The 24748-nt window shown below is 42.0% G+C and overlaps 1 protein-coding gene across 2 annotated transcripts; it reads left to right on the top strand.

Moving 5' to 3' along the window:
* Positions 1 to 1603: 1603 nt before the first annotated feature.
* acot8 (acyl-CoA thioesterase 8) lies at positions 1604 to 21533 on the top strand. 2 transcript variants are annotated; one of them, XM_068000643.1, is made up of 7 exons: positions 1604 to 1721; positions 1758 to 2042; positions 4958 to 5094; positions 11322 to 11547; positions 14517 to 14674; positions 18638 to 18829; positions 19469 to 21533. In XM_068000643.1, the coding sequence occupies exons 1-7, from the start codon at positions 1636 to 1638 to the stop codon at positions 19585 to 19587; spliced, it is 1203 nt and encodes a 400-aa protein (XP_067856744.1). In that variant the 5' UTR covers positions 1604 to 1635; the 3' UTR covers positions 19588 to 21533. The 2 variants fall into 2 exon arrangements, with proteins under 2 accessions (XP_067856744.1, XP_067856743.1); XM_068000642.1 differs by having other exon boundaries at positions 1604 to 2042.
* Positions 21534 to 24748: the final 3215 nt, after the last annotated feature.

The following is a 24748-nucleotide window of genomic DNA, read 5'->3' as shown; positions in this document are numbered from 1 at the left end:
AGAGAGGCGTGATTGAGTGATGGTTGCATAGTGACCCGCTGCATGCATTGGTGTGGGTGGGAGTGACAGTGAGGGAGATGCATGGGAGGGTGCGTGTGAGACATAGCCATGAGATGGTATGAGAATTGGGTTGCGTGGTAGTGTTCGAATGGGAACTGGGGCGGTGAGTAAGTGCAGGCAAGGTGAGGATGATGGTTGAGTGGATGTGAGGAGTGATGCGAGAGCGTTGTGGTGGCAGTGCAGGATTTGTGTGGTGGTGGAGGTGATGTGGACGACGGAGTGTGGGAGAATGCGTAAGTATACTCATTTTGGCTGACCTGGTTAGGTCATTAAAGCGCTTTCTGCACTGGACCCATGTTCGGGAGATGTTACTGCTGCTGCTGACCTCCTCTGCCACCTCAAGCCAGACCTTCTTGGTGGCAGAAGCAGGCCACTTCCTCCCATCCGCTGGGAAAAACGTTTCCCTCCTCCACCTGACCCATCGAGCAGCACCTGGAGTGAGGAGTCTGAGAACCTTTGAGCAGCCTTGCCTCTGGGCTGCTCCATGCTGCCAATTTGGTTGTATGCTGCAGGAGGAGCATTGGAGGACTGCCCCTTTAAATAGGGCTCCTCCTGCTGACAGCCTGTGATGCGGGTGCGCAGGCCGCCCGCTGCGCAGGTCTGGAATGGGAAACCCGTAAGCAAGCGTAAGCACCTTCAATTAGGCTGCGATCGCGTTACTCACGCGCCCAGTCGACCCCCCGCTGCTAACCCGCATCCCTCCTAATATCGGGCCCCTGGTGTTAGTGGCTGCAGGATAGAAAAGAATCCGCCCAGAGAGTTAAAGTTTTTGAGCATGTACAAAGCCAGGGATAGCAGGCTGGGGGTGGTGGGAAAAAACAAAGGAAAGGTCTGTGATCGGGTAGAGGGCACGAGTGATTAAATACAAAAGGGACGATGATGTAAGGCCAGGAGGGTGGTAATTGGACAGGTTAACAAACAAAAGATTGATCGGGGGAGCTGTAAAAGGCAACACCAGAACCATTACCAGCACCAGCTAACCAAAAAATGGGCATGATGTGGAGATGCCGGTGATGGACTGGGGTGGACAAATGTAAGGAATCTTACAACACCAGGTTATAGTCCAACAATTTTATTTTAAAATCACAAGCTCTCGGAGATTATCTCCTTCGTCAGGTGAGTGAGTGAATGAGAGGTTCTCAAATCGCATATCTTATATTAGGCTGGGGCACCGTCACACCAATCAAAGGTGTCGTTGGTGTTCAGACAGGTTAGCCACGGAAAGGGAGCAGTGGTTATGATCTGAAGTTATTGAAATCAGTGTTGAGTCCGAAAGGTTGTAAAGTGCCTCATCAATAGATAAGGTGCTGCTCCTCCAGCTCCATTGGACCAGTGTGAGAGGCCAAGGAGCGAAGGTCAGAGTGGGACAGGGAGAGGAAATTAAAATGGCCCCAACCCCTGGGGGCGGGGCTCCTCCCCAACCGGACCCGCCTTCGCATTACTATCATTGGATGTAATAGCTGGTCTTTGTGACGGCATCGCGGTTCAGCTTCTGATTAGTCGATCTGGATGTCACTCAAAGACTTTGCGGCGTGCGCGCGCCGTTTTCCACGGGTCAGGTGATTGTGTTGGGGAATGGCGGCTGCGCGGGAGACCGCGGCTTCCAGGAGAGGAGAGTGGCCCGGAGATGGCGGGAGCTCCCCGGACAGCCCGGCCTCCGCCTCCGGGGACCGGGGGGACCGCTCGGACAGCCCGGCCTCCGCCTCCGGGGACCGGGGGGACCGCTCGGACAGCCCGGCCTCCGCCTCCGGGGACCGGGGGGACCGCTCGGACAGCCCGGCCTCCGCCTCCGGGGACCGGGGGGACCGCTCGGACAGCCCGGCCTCCGCCTCCGGGGACCGGGGGGACCGTTCGGACAGCCCGGCCTCTGGTGCCATTATCCCCACCGGCGGCCGGACCTCCTCCTCTCCGAATGGGGATTTGCGCAGCGTGTTGGTTACCAGTGTCCTGAACTTGGAGAGGCTGGAGGTGGACCTGTACAGGTAGGCGAGGGGGTGACTGTTATGGAATAACCTGTGATCTGCCACTCACCGGGCGGGGGCTCTTGGAGCAGCTCCCAGCCTCGGGACAAGTCAGGAAGCAAATATGTTTGGATGGCTTTGCAATCAGTGCCATTGCCCACTGTCCTGTAAGTGGTGCTCCCCAGTGTGGACAGCTCAGTGGGACTGCACACCGGGCACCGTGACAGCTGCCCAGATTGGGATTATCTGTAAAGGAACACTGGTCGGGGGTGCCATCTTTTGGATGATGCCAACATAGGAGGTCTGGTTAGTTCTTTAGAAGCTGTAAAGGGATATTGATAAGATGGATGAATGAGCTAAAAAGTGGCAGAAGGAATTCAATGTCAGTAAGTGTGAGTGATGTATTATATTAAAAAACGGTAATTGTGCTTGATGTAAGTAGGCTTGGTGCTGTGGAAGAGTAGAGGACTAGAAGGACAGGTATATAGTTAACTGTTGGAGAGGGAGACGAATGGAAAAAATATCACGTGTAGGAAAGGTGGTGTGTTGGGGCAAAAGTTTACTCTGCATCTGCCCTGCACCTGACCTGGGAGTCCTTGATGCTGACAGTGGGTGTCTGAAAAAGCAAGAGATCCATTATGTAGCACTAACATCTCTTGCCTTGGTGGGCACAAACTAATAGATGTTATCTATTAACTGTCCCTTGTCATCCTTCTCTATCTGTCTGCAGCCTTTGACTCGGTTGATCACACCACCCTCCTCCAACGCCTCTCCCCTGTCATCCAGCTGGGTAGAACTGCACTTGCCTGGTTCCATTCTTACCTATCCAGTCAAAGCCAGAGAATCACCTACAATAGCTTTTCTTCCCACTCCTGTACCGTTACCTCTGGAGTACCCCAGGGATCTATCCTTGGACCCCTCCCTCCCATTTCTCAAGTACCTGCTGCCCATTGGCGACATCTGAAAACGCATTCAGTTTCTACATGTATGCTGACAACACCCAGCTCGACCTCACCACCACCTCCCTCGAACCCTACACTGTCGCTGATTTGTCACACTGCTTGTCCGACATCCAGTACTGGATCAGCAAAAATTTCCTCCAACTAAATATTGGGAAGACTGAAGCCATTGTCTTTGGTCCCTGCCACAAACTCCGTTCCCTAGTCACCGACTCCATCCCTCTCCCTGGCCACTGTCTGAGGCTAAACCAGACCGTTCTCAACCTTGGCGTCCTTAACCTTGAGATAAGCTGCCGATCACATCCGCTCCATCCCCAAGACCACCTACTTCCACCTCCGTTACATCTCCTGTCTCCACTCCGCCACAACTCATCTGCTGCTGAAACCCTCACCCATGCCTTTGTTACCTCTAGATTTGACTACTCCAATGGTTTCTTGACCACCTCCCAATTTCCACCCACCATAAACCTGAGCTCATCTAAACTCTGCTGCCCATATCCTAACTTGTACCAAGTCCCATTCATCCATTACCACTGTGCTTGCTGACCTACATTGGCCCCCGGTTCGGGAATGCCTTGATTTTAAAATTCACATTCTTGTTTTCAAATCCCTTCGTGGCCTCACCCCTCCCTATCTCTCTAACCTCATCCAGCCCTACAACCCTCGGAGATCTCCGCGCTCCTCCAATTCTTGTTTCTTGCGCATCCCCAATTTTATTGGCTCCACCATTAGCGGCCGAGCCTTCAGCTGCCTAGACCCTAAGCTCGGGAACTCCCTCCCTAAACCCCTCGACCTCCTTTAAAACGCACCTTAAAACCTACCTCTTTGACCGAGCTTTTGGTCACCTGGCCTAATATCTCTTATGTGGCTCGGTGTCAAATTTTGTTTGATCGCTCCCATGAAGTGCCTTAGGATGTCTTACTACGTTAAAGGAGTTATATAAAGACAAGTTTAAAACTACTTAATTGAAACTCAAATAGCTGTATTTTAATAGGAAGAATAAGAACACTGTTTTTATTTTTACTTTGGACCCTGTTTTCAGCTTGTTTGACTTGTGTTAAATGGCTTTTTATAGGACTCAACATTGCCTATTAATTCTCCAGACTCTGTTTTTATGTCAAGTCATAAATATTGTCAGTAAGCTAGAGGTATTGGAATTCTCAGGCCAAATTTTTTTCCCAGATCACACTCTGGTCATGTTGAGTTGGCTAATCACTACAAAGAAATTGATATTTCCAAAAAAATAAGTTTAGCTGAAACTCATTGCACAGTTGGACTCACCATCCTTGAGGTAGGGGGGGAAAAAAAAATCACAGTTTCCATTTTTGGCATCCAATGGCCCCTGTTATGATGCCCACCACTGTTGAACATCTGCTGAAACTCACCATGTAGACTCATACATACACTTGGTTAGGGCAATAGAGAGTGCTGGCACCAGTGGAACTATACCCTGCAGCAGGAGAGTGCCTTCAGGACAGAAGGAGAAAAAAACACAAGTCAAGTGCTGCAGAAATATATTTCTAAACTATACAGTGAATAAAAACAAGGCTAAATTTAAAAATTGAGGAAGATTAGCAAAATTAAAATTTGTGGGGAATGAAGGTGAAGAATCTAGTAAAGAAAATTACAATCGATGTTGAGAGTAGAGAATTTTTTTACCTAGTTCTGCGCTTGCCTGAGAATTAAACTCTGTTTGAGGCTGGTAGATTAATGCAATTTGAGTTATGATTGAATTTCCAAATCAAGTGAAGGTAGTTTGTAGAATCATCCTTGATCCCATAATCAAGACAACTAGACTCAATTTTCTACTCATTCTATCATGGTGTTAGTGAAAGGATGTGTGCTTGTGGTGAACGATATAAAAATGAGGTACTCTGCAATCCTTTCAACAGAAAAAAAATTGATGAAAGGATGTTTAAAGGTTTTACATTTTAAAATCTGATTGCATTACACACAATCTATGCTGTGTTTTTCTAGAGGAACACATCACTGGATCCCAAGGAGTCGCACGTTATTTGGAGGGCAGATTGTTGGCCAGGCATTAGTAGCAGCTGCAATGTCTGTAGCTGAGAGTGTTTTTGCCCATTCGTTGCATTGTTACTTTGTGCGAGCAGGTAAGACATGAACTTGTCCACTGATTGGGTTTTTTTTCCTCCCTCAAGCAGCTATGCAAATTGTGAACAGTATATTGCACCAGACATTCAGTACCATTATTGGCTGCATTCACATGAAAATTCTCTATGGGACATGAGAATTTCCTTGTCTGCAGCATTATAGCAGAAAGCAACATCTGCTTAGTGTTGAGCATTGGCATATTTATCACTGGTACTAATTCACTGGTGGAAGAAAAAAAATTGCGTGTTTACTGTTGTGCCAAATATGCTTCTTGTGTGGTGCTGATATTTCAAAACTTCAAATTGCCTCCACCATTATCAGAAGTGATATAGTTGTAATCACTGATACTTCACCCTTAGTGAAGTAATCACTTGTATGGTCTTTAAAATTATGAAGGGCTTTGATAGGGTAGACGTACAGAAGATTATTTCTACTTGTAGTCCAAAACTAGGGGCCATAAATATGAGAGTCACTGATAAATCCAATAAAGAATTCAGGCGAAACTTCTTTACCCAGAGTGTGGTTAGAATGTGGAACTTGCTACCACATGGAGTAGTTGAGGCGAATAGTAGCATGGATGCATTTAAGGGGAAGCTAGATAAATACATGAGGGATAAAGGAATAGAAGGATTTGCAGATAGGGTTAGATAAATAGGGTGGGTGGAGGCTTGTGTGGAGCATAAATACCAGCACAGACCAGTTGGGTCGAATGGCCTGTTTCTGTGCTGTAAATTCTATGTTGTAATCCACCCTTTTGATATAGGACTAGAGGGAGCGGTGCCCAAATTTGCAGATGATCCTAAAATAGGTTAGATAGGTGGCTAAGGAAAGGAGGACAAAAAGATATGGGAAATGGGCAGACACATGGGTTTAGGAGTACTACTTGTGTGGAGGATAAATGCCAACATGATTAGGCCAAATGGCCTGTCTCCGTGTTGTAATTTTTGTATAGTGTTGTAAAACCGAAAATGTACTTGGGTTTGGAAGGTAAAATCTGTAATCTACTGCAGTTGGGCAACTTTCTTTTGTTATAGGAAAACAGTTTCACTCTACATATTGCTACCAGATAGTTGAATTGACTCCATAATTGAATATTCCATTTGACACTTTAAAACTAGCGCTCTCATCTAATTTCGCAGGGAGGAACAAATTTGAGATCTTTTTTGATGGGGTGGGAAAAAGGACAGTCACCTTTTTTGGTGGGGGAAGGATACTCCTGGTATTTTTTATATAAATTGAAATGAAACAGCATAAATTTTAATATTTATGACGCTTAGTAAATAAAAAAACAGCAATATTGACTGGCCCAGCAGACCAACAGGTTTAACTAATATTTCCACTCCAATCAGAAGGTCATGAATCACTCCAAGGAAAAAACAAGTGCCAGGAATTTCCTCTGGGGCTGTCCTGATTGACCGCCGCAACTTTGGCGGAGGATCGGCTAAAACCCCAGATAGATGCAGAACCCCAACCCCCGAGGAATTTCAAGGCAAAGGTACTTAAGCGAGACCCCACACTGCAGACTGTCCTGCTTCACAAAATTATTGATCATTTTGTGACACGAGAGTGTCGTACTTAAGTCTGAAACTAGAGTCTTAAACTTAAACATTGCCAATTACATAGGTATGAGGGGAGAGTTGGCTAAGGTTGATTGGGAAATTAGATTAAAAGATATGACTGTAGATAAACAATTCCGAACATTTAAAGAAATATAATTCTCAACGAATGTACATTCCATTGAGAAATCAAATCTCCATGGGAAAAGTGATCCATCTATTGCTAACTAAAGAAGTTAAGGATTTTTGATTTGTCCTTTCCACTATGTATTGATGCTGCATATTCTGTGGTGACTGCTTCAGCTGATTCCGTCTGTTTGACTCTTATTTAGTTCATCGGTGTGCACGCGTATGCTTATGTCCACACCGCATGTGGTGATCACCTCTTTCTCCCTGTTAAAGCTCATCTCTTCAGAAACGGTAATAGTGCATCAGTGAATAAGGTCAAATTAGGGAAAAATAGTAAAAAGTTAAAATTAAAGGAGCTTTATCTGAATGCATGAAGCATTTGTAACAAGATAGACTAATTAATGGCACAAATAGAGATAAATGGGTTTGATCTAGTAGCCATTACTGAGACGTGGTTGCAAGGTGACCAAGGTTGAGAACTAAATATTCCAGGGTACTTGACTTTTCGAAAAGACAGGCAAAATGGAAAAGGAGGTGGGGGGGGGGGGTAGCCTTGATAATAAAGGATGACATAAGTACAGTAGTGAGAAAGGATCTTGACTCAGAAGATCAGGAAGTAGAATCAGTATGGGAGTAGTTTATAAGCCCCCTAATAGTAGCTATACTGTTGGACAGAGTATTAATCAAGAAATAAGAGGAGCTTGTAACAAAGGCAATGAATAATCATGGGGACTTTAATCTTCATATAGACTGGGCAAATCAAATTGGCAAAAGTAGTTTGGAGGATGAGTTCATGGAATGCATTCGAGACATTTTCCTAAAACAATACATCGTGGAACCAACCAGGGAACAGGCTATTTTAGATCTTGTATTGTGTAATGAGAGCGGGTTAATTAGTAATCTCATAGTGAGGGATCCTCTGGGGCAGAGTGATCATAATATGATAGAATTTCACATTGAGTTCGAGAGTGACGTACTTAAGTCCGAAACTAGAGTCTTAAACTTATACATTGCCAATTACATAGGTATGAGGGGCAAGTTGGCTAAGGTTGATTGGGAAATTAGATCAAAAGATATGACTAGATAAGCAATGGTGAACATTTAAAGAAATATTTCATAATTTTCAACCAATATACATTCCATTGTGAAATAAAAACTCCATGGGAAAAGTGATCCATTAGTGGCTAACTAAAGAAGTTAAGGATAGTATTAGGTTAAAAGAGTCTTATAATGTTGCCAAGAAGAGTAGTGAGCCTGGGGATTGGGAAAGTTTTAGAAACCAGCAAAAGATGACCAAAAAATTGATGAAGGAGAAAATAGAATATGAGAGTAAACTAGCAAGAAATATCAAAACAGATTGTAAGAGCTTCTACAGGTATGTAAAAAGGAAGAGATTAGCAAAAGCAAACGTGGTTCCCTTAGAGGCAGAGACAGGAGAAATTATAATGGGGAATAAGGAAATGGCAGTGATGTTGAACAAATATTTTGTACCTGTTTTCACAGAAGACACAAAAGACATACCAGAAGTAGTGGGGAACCAAGAGTCCAATGAGAGTGAGGAACTTTAATTAATATTAGTGAAGAAAAAGTACTGGAGAAATTAATAGGACTAAAAGCCAGCAAATCCCCTGGACCCAATGTCCTGCATCCTAGGGTCTAAAAGAGGTGGCTGCAGAGATTGTGTATGCATTGATTGTGATCGTCCAAAATTCCCTAGATTCTGGAACAATTCCGGTGGATTGGAAGGTAGCGAATGTAACAAGGCTATTCAAGAAAGGAGGAAGAGTGAAAACAAGGAACTACAGGCCAGTTAGCTTGACATCAGTCGTCAGGAAAATGCTGGAATCCATTATTAAGAACATGGTAACAGGGCACTTAGAAAATCATAATATGATTAGGCAGAGTCAGTATGGTTTTATAAAAGGGAAATCGTGTTTGACAAATCTGAGGTTTTTGAGGATGTAACTAGCAGGGTAGATAAAGGGGAACCAGTGGATGTAGTACATTTGGATTTTCAAAAGGCATTTGATAAGGTGCCACACAAGCGGTTGTTACACAAGGGCTCATGGGGTTGGGGGTAGTATGTTAGCATAGATAGAGGATTGGTTAACGGTCAGAAAACAGTGTAGGAATAAACAGGTCATTTTCAGGTTGGCAGGTTGTAACTAGTGGGGTACCGCAAGGAGCAGTGCTGGGGCTTCAGCTATTTACAATCTATATCAATGACTTAGATGAAAGGACTGAGTGTAAAGTATCCATTTGCTGACGATACAAAGTTAGGTGGGAAAGTAAGCTGTGAAGAAGACAGTCTGCAAAGGGATATAGACAGGTTAAGTGAGTGGGCAAGAAGTTGGTAGATGCTGTATAATGTGGGGAAATGTGAGGTAATTCACTTTGTTAGGAAGAACAGAAAAACAGAATTTTTTTTAAATGGTGAGGAACTATTAAATGTTGGTGTCCAGAGGGATTTGGGTGTCCTTGTACATGAAACACAGAAAGCTGACATGCAGGTACAGCAAGCAATTAGGAAGGCAAATGGTATGTTGGCCTTTATTGCAAGGGGGTTGGAGTAAGAGTAAGGAAGTCTTGCTGCAATTGTACAGGGCTTTGGTGAGACCTCACCTGGAGTACTGCATATAGTTTTGGTCTCCTTCCCCAAGGAAGGATATACTTGCTTTAGACACAGTGCAACGAAGGTTCACTAGATTGATTCCTGGGATGAGAGGGCTCTCCTTTAAGGAGAGATTGAGTAGAATGGACCTATACTCTCGTTTAGAAGAATGAGAGGTGATCTCATTGAAATATATTAGATTCTGAAGGGGCCTGAGAGGGTAGATCTGAGGCTGTTTCCCCTGGCTGGAGAGTCTAGAACTAGGGGGCATAGTCTCAGGATAAGGGGTCAGCCATTAGGGACTGAGATGAGGAGGAATTTCTTCACTCAGTGAGTTGTGAATCTTTGAAATTCTCTACCCCAGAGGGCTGTGGATGTTCAGTCGTTGAGTATATTCAAGGCTGAGATCGATAGATTTTTGGACTCTTAAGGGAATCAAGGGATATGGAGATCGGGCAGGAAAATGGAGTTGAGGTCAAAGATCAGCCATGAGCAGGCTCGAGGGGCCGTATGGCCTACCCGTACTCCTCCTATTTATGTTTCAACCAATGTCCCCATTCTTGGCACAGTGTCCATTTTCCCTAACCTTTCTGTGGAGGGCCTTGGGATGTTTTTACTTTAAAGTCACAATATAAATGGAAGAATTTTTCAATCCCGGAAATAAAGCAGAACCGTAAAGCTGGAGAGCTGCTGTCTGCCTGCAGTGAGTTTTTCTTCTGAGAATTGCTGGAGCTCTTCATATGTTTCTTGCAGTTTGCATGTTTTGTGTATTCTTGGAAGTACTGCCATCCAATAGTGTCCTGAAGTTTAGAATACATTAGAGAGCTTGCTAAAATGGAAGCTTTATTGCAAATTAATATGCGCTACGTACTTTGATCATCCATTTCAAACTGTGCTCCACATTGGCCCTTTTTAAAGAGGGGAATGACATGTAGTGGCAAGCAGCTTACAAGGGGAGAGCACTGGACAGAAAAGAAAAGGAATTTCTCACCATCCTGCTTGTGACAGCTATGCCATCTAGCAATTGAAATTAACATTATCTGTCTGAAGTGTGCTGTCTACTACAATTCATTTGTTGTTCCAGTTACCCAATCAGATAGTCAAATACATTCAAGTTAGATCTTCAGGTTTATCTATTGCAAGTTATAATTACTTTTGTGCCATGTTAATTATAGATGAAATGTATTTTACACATTTCCAAGTTAGTGTAGGAGGCACTGTCCTTGTTTGTCCATTTTAAACAATTTTACAACACCAAGTTATAGTCCAAGTTATATTGTGGAAAAATGTTTCCACAACATTCACCTGAGGAAGGAGGAAGCCTCCGAAAGCTTGTGAATTTCAAATAAAATTGCTGGACTATAACTTGGTGTTGTAAAATTGTTTAAAATTGTCAACCCCAGTCCATCACTGGCATCTCCACATCATGACTTGTTTGTCCAGCCTGCTAACATTTGCTTAAAGCAATCTGTAAGTAACTTGCTGGTGAAAAAGTTATTCATATGACTAAATAATACCCCATACTTCATTTGAAGACTTTGTTAACCATTGTTGTATGGTCAAAATAAAAATGAAAGATTTGGAAATACACAGCAAGTATGTCAGTGTCCGAAAGGGAAAATACAGGCTAACGTTTCAGGTGGAGGGTGTTGCTGAATGATGAATGTTCTTCCAAAACACTGACTTTTTTCTCCTATTATGTTGCTATCAAAGCTGCAGTATATTCCCTGTATTTACAATCTTTTAACCTCCTATTCTTATAAGGCAACTAAATTTTACACGTTGTCTAATCTATTCACTGCATGTTGCTCCTAATTAAAGAAAGCAAAGTGTTATGTTGAGGGTTGTGTTTTTATTAAACATTATATTTTGCTGTAGTCCGTTACTTTTTGACCCTATCCCTTGACATTGTGCTTTGCTCTTACTGCAGGTGATCCCAGCGTGCCAGTTCTGTACCAAGTGGATCGTACTCGGGACGGTAAGAGCTTTTCTGTCCGTTCCGTGAAAGCTATCCAGCATGGGCACCCGATCCTAATCTGCCAGGCCTCTTTCCAGAAGAAAATGGAGAGCCCAATTCAGCACCAGTTTACCATGCCTGTGGTTCCTGCCCCTGAAAATGTATTGACCCAAGGGGAACTAATTGAGAAATACTTGAGGTATAGCAGCTAACTAGCACTGAGATACGACGTGTTCTTAGTAGCTCTGTTACTAATGTACAAACCATGTAAACCTTCTGAAAATATCATGCCCCTTTTATTGTATGTTTTGTACAACTCCAAAAAACGGTGGTCTAAAGAGAAATTGCTGTATTTTTTAAGTAGGCAACATCTTATTAGCTTCATCCCTAACAGCTATCTGCACAGAAAAAAGTTGTAAAAGTAACTTCATTTTTTGTACAGAAAGTAGTCGTGGTTTCATAAATAATGCCAGTTTACTGCAAATACCTTCTCTTAATTGGGTGCAATTTATTAAGTCTTGGTAGGCATTATAATTTAAAAAAAAACTTTTACAAATCATTAGTATTATGGGTTAGCTCCTCTGACTTTCAATGAGTCAAGACATTGCTGATGTAGTACTAACCACTGCAAACCAGCAGGTTACAGCCTCAATTCCTGGTCTCAGTTGGGACAGCAGTCGGGGGTACTCTCATTTGGCCTCCGTGCTGTGGGCTAAGGAAGGGTAGAAGCATCCAGGATTCTTTCCCCTGACCTCTATTCAGTTGCTCCTGCTGGAAAGTATGCTGGCATGAATGTCCAGTGAGGACAAAATTAAGCTTGGCTGCAATGCCCTGCCTACTCGAATAGCTTTCCAAAACTTTACTTGGGCGCTCAAGAAGAATGCTCACTTGATGAGATACTTGAGGGCTGTTGGCACCCCTGGAACCATACTCCCTTGTTACAGTTCTCACTTTTGCAACACACTGTCTCGCTTACAGTTTCCATAAGTGGATTACTTCCCTTGTGAACTGAAATTTACATTTTTTTTTCTCAGGACTTAATCATAATCTAGTACCGTACTGTATTGTGGGAGGTGCTATCCTTCAGGTGAGATGAGAAACTGAAGCCCTGTTTTTCTCAGTGGTTCAGGTAATTCCATGGCACTACTTTACAAGCTGGAAGATTTCCTGGTGTCCTGGTCAACATTTCTCCCTCAGCCAACACTACCAAAAACCGTTCATCTCGTAACTATTAATGCAATCTTGCTCCACATAAAATAGCTACCATATTTACCTACTTGAACCACTGCATTTCAAAGTAATTCATCGTATGTGAAGTGCTTTAGAATGTTTGAGAGATATGATAAGGTGCTGTATAAACACAGCTCCTTGTCCTAGTCCTTTTTTATAATTTTCCTTTTGTACTCCAGGTCTAATAATTAACCCTTTTTGTGGTTAAGTTTCTCACTAGAAGTGAATGGACGCTTCTATAAAGGCACACATTAGGGTGCACTAAACAATACCATACAGACTCAAATAATGAAATTTACTTACAATTAAATAACTTAAAACAGCTAATGTATTGTACAGCACAATAAGTGTATATAAAAGATCGCCCCTGAAATTACTCTGAGATAGTGGAGTGCAAATATTTTCATCCGAAATATTAGCAGCAATGTTAATGCCTATGTTAAAATAACAAGGGTAGAGAGTGCGATTTCAGCATATTAAGCACTTGTACATTAGTGTCCCACTGAGTATTTCCAGGGCCCTACAAACCATCTATAAGTAGTTAGTTTGTTTTTTTTCAGCCTTCAGATATCAGTTTTAAGAGTTAAAACAGCCAGCAAATGCGTCTTTCAGTAGACAAGTTCAGACCTACCTGTGATACAAGTAAAGCTGCAGTCTCTTGAATTGCCACAGTCTCTTCCATTGAATGCGTAAACTTAAGGAGTTCCCAGAAATTGAACCAGAACTAAAAAAGCTAGCAGCCCGACCTGTAACATTTATACATTTGATTCCTTGTGCAAAAGAGTGGAGCATAGACACCGGCATGGACTAGTTGGGCCGAGTGGCCTGTTTCTGTGCTGTACATTCTATGTAATTCTTTTGATGAAGTAAAGAAAATAACATTTTAACAGTCTTAGCATCTTGGTAAACAATGGCATGATACCTTGTGGTATCAGTATTCATCACCTGCAATTTCACAGATAGCAACCAGCTTATTTTTAAGACAAAAGTAAATTGCACTGGGTTCTATGCAAAGGAAAACTCCGTTTAACACTTCAAATTAGACAACTGATCTCATTTCCTGAGAGGACCCTCCAGATAGAGCCTCTTTTCAGCCCTTAACTAGGAATGGTGCTTCAGGCAATTTTCCTTGTGCATTTAAAAAAAAAGGAACATCAGAAATTTCATGATTTGTGACAACTAACAAGAGTCAACAATTTGGGGGAAGGGAGCAGGAGAGGGAAATAGAAGCAAAAAACAAAGACATTATGGGTTTCCATGCTGCATAACATGGTTGAGTGGAGGATAGAAATTGCTGTCGGAAATGTTACTGCACGACTGTGCACATACCAATTTACTTTAAATGGATTAACTCAATTTAAATAGCAAAAAAAGGAATTTATTACAAGTACATTAAGAAACAAAAAGAACTTCTGCAAACAGCAATGAGATAAATGACCAGATAATCTGATTTTGGTGTTTGATAAATGTTGGCCAGGACACCAGGAGAACACCCTGTTTTTTTAAAAAAGTGCCATGGGATCTTTTTATGTCCACTTGAGAGGTCAGGGGAACCTTAGTTTAACATCTGATTTGAAAGGCAGCACCTCCAACAGTGCAGCACTCCCTCAGTACTGCAGTGAAGTATCAGCCCAGATTAGGTGCTCAAGTATCTGGAATGGGGCTTGAACCAGCAGCCTTCTGACTGAGGCGAGGGTGCTATCACTGAGCCAAGGCTGATGACCATTAAGCATTTGTGCGATAAGCCAGTCATTGTGCAGTATTGCTGCCAGTGGTTATTACACTTTGCAGACTCTTCATTTTTTTTGATTGAAAAAAGTGCTAACTGAATGTTCCCCCCCACCCTTTCCAGTTCTTTCCTGTTCCAGATTTATGTCTGGGATTTAATTGTTCTATGATTTCATTTTTTTGTGTTCTGCTTTCTTTCCTTATTTTTAGAGATCCGGATTTAGCAGAGAATTATAAAATGGGCCTGACGAAAATATTGGCTGAGGAAGTTCCAATTGAAATCAAACCCATAAATCCACCAGATTACTACAGACGTGTACCCATGGAGCCAATACAGCGTTTCTGGGTCCGAGCACGTGGTTACATAGGTAGGATTCAGAACTTACTGTCAGGATTATTTCTGCTTACGTGAGTTGGAAGAGTAAAGAGCGATCTCTTTAGAAGCAGGCTGAATATGAGCAAATTTCCAAGGACAAGCCCATTGCGCTGGACACCGCTGAGTTTGAGTGGAGCCGAGGAGATGAGATTGTGGGATGCATCCCACTGTTGTCTGTCTGTGTGAAGTGCAGCACGGGGTAATGAAAAAATAAGTGAAAAAAAATCAGGCAGGGCATGAAGTGCCAGTATACAATGTGATACTCCCATAAAAGTTAGTCACTGCGGCAAAACAAGATAGTCAGAAACTGGTTTGTTCATAAATCCTTCAAATTTATACGCTGCTTGTAAATGAGCCAGGTTCCAATTACTGATCCACTTACACCAAATTCATATGAAAAATCCAAATATGGCCCAGGTAAGACTTAGTCCAAAATAATGAACCCAATTAACAGAGACACCTTGCAAAGTGCATTACGGTCCTTTAATCCTAGAATGAGTCAGTTCACTCTTGACTTAAATACTCTGGCCTTTAGGGAAGGCAGAAAAGATTTCCACTCAGATTTGGGGCAGAACCTAGTTCTTCCATCCGCCCTCATCCTTTTTCCCCCAGTTGAAGTGGGCATTCCCGAAGCTAAACAGAAATTCCATTCTTATCAGGCCTCAAGAACCCTTGGTGCTGCTCTGCCATAGCAGTCAGCGGTTTAGGGTGGGTGCCACTGATGCATTGGCTCTGCCATTGCAAGTAATCCTATCTGCCTGTTTGGGCATGGATGGATGGGGGGTTTTGCTCTGTTGTACTTGTGCTGGCAGAGCAGGACCCCAGGAATTTCAAGGCTCCATCCTGTCATTCATAACAGGCTGGGCCTAATGCTAGGTTATCCCAGACTACTTCCCTGACTCGAGTCTGGCAGATTCACTGACATCCACCCCGGGGTAAGCTTGCCAGTATCAATAACTAGTAGAACAATAGAAAGGTTACAGCACAGAAGGAGGCCATTCGGCCCATCGAGTCCCTGCTGGCTCTATGCAAGAGCAATCTAGTAGTCCCACTCCCCGCCCTATCCCTGTAGCCCTGCATATATTTTTCCTTTCAAGTACTTATCCAGTTCCCTTTTGAAGGCCACGATTGAATCTGCCTCCACCACCCCCTTGGGCAGTGCATTCCAGATCCTAACCACTCGCTGTGTGATAAAGTTTTTCCTCGTGTCACCTTTGGTTCTTTTGCCAATCACCTTAAACCTATGTCCTCTGGTTCTTGCCCCTTCTGCCAATGGGAACAGTTTCTCTATCTACTCTGTCTAGACTTTTCATGATTTTGAATACCTCTATCAAATCTCCTCTCAACCTTCTCTGTTCCAAGGAGAACATACCCAGCTTCTCCAGTCTGTCCATGTAACTAAAGACCCTCATCCCTGGAATCATTCTAATAAATCTCTTCTGCACCCTTTCTAAGGCCTTCACATCTTTCCTAAAGTGCGATGCCCAGAACTGGACACAATACTCCAGTTGTGGCCGAACCAGTGTTTTATAAAGGTTCATAATTATTTCCTTGCTTTTGTACTCTATGCCTGTATTTATAAAGCCCAGTATCCCATATGCTTTTTTAATCACTTTCTCAACCTGCTCTACCGCTTTCAACGATTTGTGTACATATACCTCCAGATCTCTCTCTTCCTGTACCCCTTTTAGAGATGTGCCCTTTAATTTAAATTGCCTCTCCTCATTCTTCCTACCGAAATGTATCATTTCGCATATTTGAGTTAAATTTCATCTGCCACGTGTCTGCCCACGCCACCGGCCAAGTTTTGTCATCTGCAAATTTGGAAATTGTGCCCTGTACACACAAGTTCAAGTCATTAATATATATCAAGAAAAGCAGCGGTCCTCGTACCGACCACTGGAGACCACCACTGTACACCTCCCTGCAGTCCAAAAAACAGCCGTTCACCACTACTTTCTGTTTCCTGTTACTTAGCCTATTCTGTATCCATCCTGCTACTGCCCTTTATTTCATGGGCTTCAGTCTTGATGACAAGCCTATTATGCGGCACTTTATCAAACGCCTTTTGGAAGTCCATATACACCACATCCATTGCATAGCCCTCATCGACCCCCTCTGTCACCTCATCAAAAAACTCTATCAAGTTAGTTAAACACGATTTGCCTTTAACAAATTTGCCTTGTCCAAGTGACTGGTAATTCTGTCCTGGATTATCAATTTCTAAAAGTTTCCCCACCACTGAGGTTAAACTGACTGGTCTCTAGCTGCTGGGTTTATCCTTATACGCTCATTCAAAAAAGGATGTAACATTTTCAATTCTCCACGCCTCTGGCACTGTCCCCATATCTAAGGATTGGGATGCAAGAGACCATGTCAACTTTTAGATGTAATGTGACTCAAACAAGTTTGAGAATCTCCTCTGTAGATCTATCTGTATAAATTTGGTTGTTGTCTGTAGACCACTGTCTTGGCTTACTGATTGGTGGAGTGTAGAGTCATGACTGAGCTTTCTCCTGAGTCAGCATTTTCACTATTTCTCATTGATTAAGAATATTTTTTCTTGTAACAGCTAGCCAGTTCAGCAAAGATAACAAAGTCCTAAATTGCTTCCAGCACCTTCCACTTGCTCCTCTGGCTGTCCATACTGCTTGTTCTTGAGGCCTCCTGCTCACTGGGCCTTCACCCTGCCTCACTCCTAGACCTTGGTGTCAACCACTCTTGCCCTTGGCCTGTGGGAAGGGTAGGAGGAAATGTAATGGTGATTTTTTTTAAAAACTGAATTTGTACTGTATTGTATAGAACTGTGTGATCATTGCAAAACTCATCTTGCCATGAGGGGGAGTCATAGTTCTTGGCTTATTGAAGAATGCTCATAGTAGAAACTCAGTACTGCAGCTTTATAGTATCAGATGGAACAGTTTGATATTGTAAGTTCATGGACCTATTCATCCGTTTTTGTTTAAAACTGGCAATCTGTATTTTCGGATTTTTGGTTTTGCACAAATACAGTGGCAACATTCAGATTTGTTGCAGTTATCTGTATGGAATAGTTGCAGTAAAAATAAAATTTAGTAGAAAACTTGGATAAACATTTCAAGCAGAGAAAGATACAGGGCTAGAATGAAAGAACTTGCATTTATATTGCACCTTTCACAACTTCAGGTCACCTCAAAGTGCTTTACAGCCAATTAAGTACTTCTTGAATTGTAGTTAATGTTGTAATGTAGGGAAATGGAGCAGCCAATTTGTGCACAGCAAGGTCCCACAAACTGAAGATAGAAATTAAGAAAACATCTCCGATGTTGGTTGAGGCATAAATATTAGCCAAGTTACAGGAAGCACTTCTCTGCTTTTGGAATAGTGCCATGGGATCTTTTACATCCATCTGAGAGAGCAGATTAGGCCTCGGTTTAATGTCTCATTTAAGATGCACCTCTGACGTGCAGCATTCCCTCGATCCTTCCTCAAGCCCCACTCTAAGGATTTGAGCATATAATCTCGGCTGACACTTCAGTGCAGTACTGAGGGAGTGCTGCATTGTCAGAGGTGCTGTCTTTTTTGGATGAGGTGTTAAATCAAGGCCCTGTCTGCTGCTCGAGAATGTAAAAGATCCCAAAAAACGATTCAAAGAACAGCGGGAGTTCTCCTGGTGTCCTGGCCAATATTCCTCCCTCAACTAACACCAGCACAACAAATTAACTGGTTATTCCTCTCATTGCTGTTTGTGGGACCTGTGTGCAAATTGGCTGCCATCTTTGCCTACAAAACAAGTGACTGTACTTCAAAAGTAATTCATTGGCCATTAAGTGCTTTGAGATGATATGAGGATGTGAAAGGTGCTGTATAAATGCAAGCTCTTTTCATTTATACTTCGTTGAAATCACTGACAACATTGAGATGCCATCTTCTTGATCCAACAATTCATAAAGATTTCTGTTTAACTGTTTTGTAGGTGATGGGAACATGAAGTTGCATTGCTGTGTTGCTGCCTATATCTCTGACTACTCCTTCCTGAGAACTGCATTACTGCCTCACTTGCAGTACAGGATAAAGTTCATGGCATCACTGGACCATTCTATGTGGTTCCATGCCCCATTCCGGTCAGATGAATGGATGTTATACGAATGTGAGAGTCCCTGGTCTGGTGAGGTTACATATTTTACTTTCTATTTTCATTTGCACAGAATTGTACACACATGATTTATTAACTATTTAAAGTTGAAGTCGAAGTAACCTTTGAAAAAAGAATATCAGTATGTAGCACTGCATATCTGTGCGCAGATGCTCTCTGCCTCAGAGTGGTAATTCCTGGCTTTGTGCTCTCAATTTCCTACATGAGTTCTTGATCTAGTTCTTTACTTAAGAGGTCAGATGAGTTCTCTTCCCCCACACCCCTCCCTTGTTAGGTGGGTGGTTGTGTGTGAGACTTTCCAGCATTTGTATGTGGGGGTCACCTGCAAATATTAGTGCTCTTGGGACCCCTGCAAATAGAGAGACACTCCCAGGGAGCCATTATCCTAACTTTTAATTATGTGTTAACTACCCAAAGGGAAATAGTAGGATCATTGTAGAGCATATTTTATTAGTATACAGCAATAGAAAGGTCTTGTAAGTCAACCAATATAAGAACACACTGTGGACCATCTGGGACCCCTCATGGAGCTCCTAGGATCTAGGAGAGAACAAGATGGTGGGGAAAGAGAAGGATTAGCCTCTTGGTGCTCAGACATGAGAGCAGGTGATTTCTGCTTAGCTTATGATCTTCTCTCCGTACTTTCTGTAGGTGGCTGCAGAGGTCTGGTACAGGGTCGTCTCTGGAAGCAAAATGGAGTCTTGGCAGTTTCATGTGCTCAAGAAGGAGTCTTTTATGTGAAACCAATGCCCAATGAAAGCAAGTTGTGACAAAAAAGGCGAACTGCCAATTAATCTACCTCATGCTTTTGTAGCATGTCTTCAATCTAATGCACTGTGTAATTTGTCAAGAGATAATATAACATTATCTGTAATATATTAAAAATCTTCCACCTGCGTGCTCTTCCTGCAAACCTTTTCCATTATAAATTCCTATGCCCACAGGTACTTTGCACTGTAAATGTAAAATAGTTACACTGAAGTTACACCCTTTCACCACTGGTGACACTGTAGTGCCTCAGTTTTGCCCTTCCCAGTTCTTCAGCCTGTACTGCAGGGAAGCTCCTCTACTCCAAACAATTCTACTTCCCAAGTTAAGTTTGGCTATTTATATACTTTACTTTAACAATGATATAAAATTAAAGAGAGGGCCCAGAAATTTGGGGGGGTTTCTAGTACGCGTCAATATAAGTCTGCTGGGAGTGCCGTGGACGGCATGTGAATTAAGTTACGAGTCAATATGCCAAGTTCTGCCCTCCAGTGTAAGGTTCCATGGGAGCAGAACCACTATCTGCTGCAAAATATGATCCCCCTACAGCTGAAGGGTAATGGGCAGTTCGGGGGTGACCAAAATTTCCTTGATCCCAGCCTGTGTTCCACGAGCCATGTGGTCAGTACATGGGTGAAATTAAGGCACACTGGCTTCCCAGCTGACCAATACAGAACCCACTTAGGGTGAAGACTTATGCCTGCTGTCATGTCCAATCAGCCCCTGTTACAAGGGGCCAATCAGCCCTTCCAATACACCGTTGCAGCTGGAGCTGCTGTGGACTCCACCAGTGGCTGGTCATTGCCACTTCTCCCGTACTTTACTCTTGTGGACACCTGATACGGGCCCATAGTGTTGTATAAGTCAGGTAACCTTCCCCTGACCCCACATAGTCCAGAAGAGGTTCCTCACTTCTGGCACTTACTGTCCAAATGTATGACTTTGAAATAAAATGTGAATTTTGTGTGTTCCCCCCCCCCCCCCGATGGCTAGATTTGGCCATGGTTCCCTTTGTGCATTGCCATGGACAATTAACTAGTTAATATAGTCATGTGAAACCACAGCCACTGTCAAATTGCACCAAGACTTTTCTTCCATGCTCTCCTGAAGGTGTTGGGTTACAGTTGCATAGGCACTGAGAGCCCTCCAGTACCTTTCTTAAATGACCATTCTTCCAATGTGAGCTTGAGCAGGGAGTATCTGCAGGCTATTTGACTGTGGAGAAAGTTGTGTCCAAACCCAATCTTGCTATGTTCACACACACACTTTCCAGCTGGCGTCATGAGCAGGAGTCGGAATCCTGTATTGATTGTTTCTTCAAACCTCCTTCATATTACCAGGACCATTGACACTAACACCCAAACTGGCTGAGATCAGCTAACTCAACACAGGCCAAGAATTGTACCTCACAGTCTGCATGACTTGGCAATGCACCAAAGGCCTATACCCACTAGGCTATTGAGGTACTTGATTTGTTAAATTTTATAGAATATTTATTTCAGGTTAATGCAGTGATGGTCAAGGTTTGGCTCTGGTTCAATGGTTCTTTCAAAAAAAGGATTCAGCAACAATGTTAAATCTGCAGTAAGAATTCAGGTGCATTGTGATGAGTCTCACTAAATCATTTGGGCAGCATGTAGTACATTCTTCTAAAAAGAATCTCAATGCAAGGCAAAATACAACTGATTTTTATAAGTAGTATTTCTCTATTAAAATCATGCCCATGGTTGCTAATGTGGATTCTTGCATTGACTATGAAAACATAATGTGCTGTGTCAAATGTGATGTTAATCATTCAGATCTGGTATATAGCCTGTTTCTGGCTGTGTGCAATTTATATTAATCAGCTGTTAGTACAGAGCAATTCCTGTTTTCCACACAAACCCTTACTTTTTATGCAAATGATGTGTAAGATGTATTGAAAAATAAATGGGATTCATTTGACAGACTTGTTTTTGGCATGAAGTACGTTGTTATTTTAGCACTGTGTTTACAGAAAATTACAGCACAGAAGACCATTCAGCCCATCTTGCATATGCTGGTGCTAGCTCTTTAACTGAACCTATCTACTCTAATCCCAGTTCCCTAAATCCTTTTCTATTACTTTAAAACACTTATCCAATTCCATTTTAAATGATATAGCCACTTGTAAAATATTCCATGCTCTACCTTCTTTGGGGGGGGTGGGGACACAGACTACTTCTTATGACTTTCCCTTTGTTCTTGTGACAGTCCTCAAATCTATGCCCCCTTGTTACCAATTTGCCAACCAGTGGAAGCAATCTTTTGCTATTACCCTCTCAAAACCTTTCATAATTTTGAAAACTTTTATTCAATTCTCCCCTCAACTTTTCATGTTCCAGGGGTTGGGGGAGGGAAGAGGGCACTTTTTTTAAGCTTTCTGAACTATAACCTCACATTCATGCTTTGCTGTACTCTTTTCATGGCTTTGGTTTTCAAGTGTATCTTGTAGAATACATGAAGTGTTTGCATATTTTGAGGTTTTTTTTCAAGCTAGAAAATACTATCTAGGGGTCTAAAACTTGCCTAAATCTCACACAACCTTGTCTCAAAGTAAAAAAAAATCTCACTATTCTCCATTTCATAAATGTTTGAAAGTTGGAATAAACCTGTTGCAATACTGAACATCATTCCCAGTTCCATTATCATAGCATCATATAGTGCAGGAGGCCATTGGGCCTGTGCTGTCTCTTTGAAACAGCTATCCAATTAGTCCCACGCCCCAACCTTTACTCCATAGCCCTTGTTCCTTTTCAAGTATTTATCCAATTTCCTTTTGAAAGTTACAATTAAATCTGCTTAAACCACCCTTTCAGGCAGTGCATTCCAGATCAGTGCATTACAATTTTTTTTAAAAATTCTATGAAACTGTTTGTTGAGGCTTGATTACACATCTACTATGGTTATATTCCAATTCTGGCACAACTTACTTTTGGCTGATTTTTGCTGGTGACAAATCTTCTTTCCCAACTTTTTTTTTCCCCTTGGAGCTGGAAAGTAGAATTTCTGTACTGCAGTAGTATTTTCTATGCCTCGACCCCAAAAAGTCAACATTTACATTTCCCTCTCCCTTAGCTATCCTTGGTATGAGGAAGTATAAATACAAAAAAGGCTTGAAAAACTCAGGCTTTTTTTCATTAGAACAGGGTGATTGGATAGAAGCATTTTAAAATTGTGAACTGCGACAAGTTTTAATAATTGACATACTTATCCTATAGGTAACCAAATTCAGTATTAACAAATGAAAGAAAATTCAGCTGGAACATAACTATCTCAGATATAACCTACCTGAATGTTCTGCGCTATAGAGCCAATCAATCAAATTTAAAATAAATGTTCATTCATGTATCAAATAACTGCCTAGAACTTTTCTTCCTCCACATCACTTTATTTTTGCCACCTTTATACATCAAAGCATCATAAAGAATATTTTATAGTACATAAATCTATACAAAATGAAAATGCATCAAAGAGACACGAATAGGTTGTAGAAAATTAAAGCTCCGAGTAAGCCAAGAATTGTTAACGAGAGACACAGAAAATGCTGAATGTGTTATTTAGTCACAGGAGAGAGCCAACAAATAATTTAATATTGAGGAACAGAAGAACGCACTGCTTTGAGGCATTTCCGATTTGTACCTTGTTTCTGCTCTGCTTCCACTTAACAAAACATCTAGAAAAATTAATAAGCACCCAGACACACGTAATTCCTTATTTCATAAGTGAACAGTAATTATTACATTAACTGATAAAAACATAGGCTTATTCAATATATTTCATTTTAAGAGATCCTTCGTATGAAGCATTCAAATCTGTCATCGTTTTTTTTATAAGACACACAGTAAATAAACTTTTACTGCTATTTCATCAAAATGCCCTTCAAAAGTAGTTCTCAGTATTCTATCATTTTCCCTTGCCATCCAGAAATTGGTGCAAAAAGAGCTGATGTGATTTTGGTTTCAAAAGTTGTTTGGGAAAAGCTAACGGTAGGCAGGAGTAGAATACACAGGTGTTTTAAAGTCACTCACCAGGGCACCCCAGACTATGTCTAAGTAGAGAAAGAAAGAACTTGCATTTATATAGCACCCCTTAGGACCTCAGGATGTCCCAAACGCTTTACAGCCAATAAAGGACTTTTGAAGTGTAATCATTGTCGTAATGTAGGGAAACAAGGCAGCCAATTTGCACACAGCAATGAAATAAATGACCAGATCATCTCTTTTTGGTGTTGGTTGAGGGCTAAACATTGGCGAGGACACCAGGAGAACTCCCCTGCTCTTCGAATAGTGAATTGGGATCTTTTATGACCACCTCTGGCAACAAGCAACCCCAAGTTTGCTGGAGATTTGCATTTTTGTTTAAACAGCAGAGTTATCAGTAACACCAAAGTCATAGCTGCTGTTAATAACTGATTCCTTGCTGATTTCTGGGAATTATATTTATCCTTGGATCCTCACTCTGGAAAGGTTGGTCACGATGAAAACTCTCTTCATTTTAAATGTCAGCTGGCCACCAAACCAAAATATCCAGATCACAAGTGCCACGTTGTAGTGAAAGTGGTGCGTAATAACCACACGAGAACAGATTAAATATCAGTAAGGAAGAAAGACATTTTAGGAGATAAGTTTTAACTTTCTATCCCAAGCAGGACAAAGTAATCTCTCAACTGTAAGGGATGACCATAAATAATCTTAAATTAAGAAAAATGGTGCAACAGCTCAATGTGAGTGAAAATACTAATTAAACTTGCACACAATTCATTCAGTATTTCTGAGCTTTGTTTAATCAGTGAACAATAGATATTTCAAATGATAGTTCAGGTATGAATCCTTAATCTTCAATAGGTCACATTTATTCTACTGATTTATAAACAAATAATGCATCTGTCCTAATACAGGACACATCTTCCATCTAATGATGGAATGAGGACAACAGTCCTAGACTGAGGGAGGTGCATGGTTCTAATGCAAAGAATAACATATTAAGATTTGATAGGGTATATGGAGCGAGAAACTATTTCCTCTGGTGGGAGAGTCTAGCACAAGGGGGTGTAACCTTAAAATTAGAGCTAGGCCGTTCAGGGGTGATGTCAGGAAGCACTTCTTCACACAAAGGGTAGTGAAAATCTTGAAAACTCTGCCC

Source organism: Heptranchias perlo, chromosome 19 (assembly GCF_035084215.1).
Source record: "Heptranchias perlo isolate sHepPer1 chromosome 19, sHepPer1.hap1, whole genome shotgun sequence".
In the NCBI taxonomy this organism is placed as follows: Eukaryota; Metazoa; Chordata; class Chondrichthyes; order Hexanchiformes; family Hexanchidae; genus Heptranchias; species Heptranchias perlo.
Note: the sequence above shows the minus strand (reverse complement) of the source record. Positions and strands in the feature narration are given on the sequence as shown.

Coding starts and splice junctions, on each gene's coding strand:
- acot8 (XM_068000642.1), top strand. CDS start 1,636: ATGGCGGCTGCGCGGGAGACCGCGGCTTCCAGGAGAGGAGAGTGGCCC. Junction 2,043..4,957: donor CTGGAGGTGGACCTGTACAG/GTAGGCGAGGGG, acceptor GTGTTTTTCTAG/AGGAACACATCACTGGATCC. Junction 5,095..11,321: donor TTGTTACTTTGTGCGAGCAG/GTAAGACATGAA, acceptor CTCTTACTGCAG/GTGATCCCAGCGTGCCAGTT.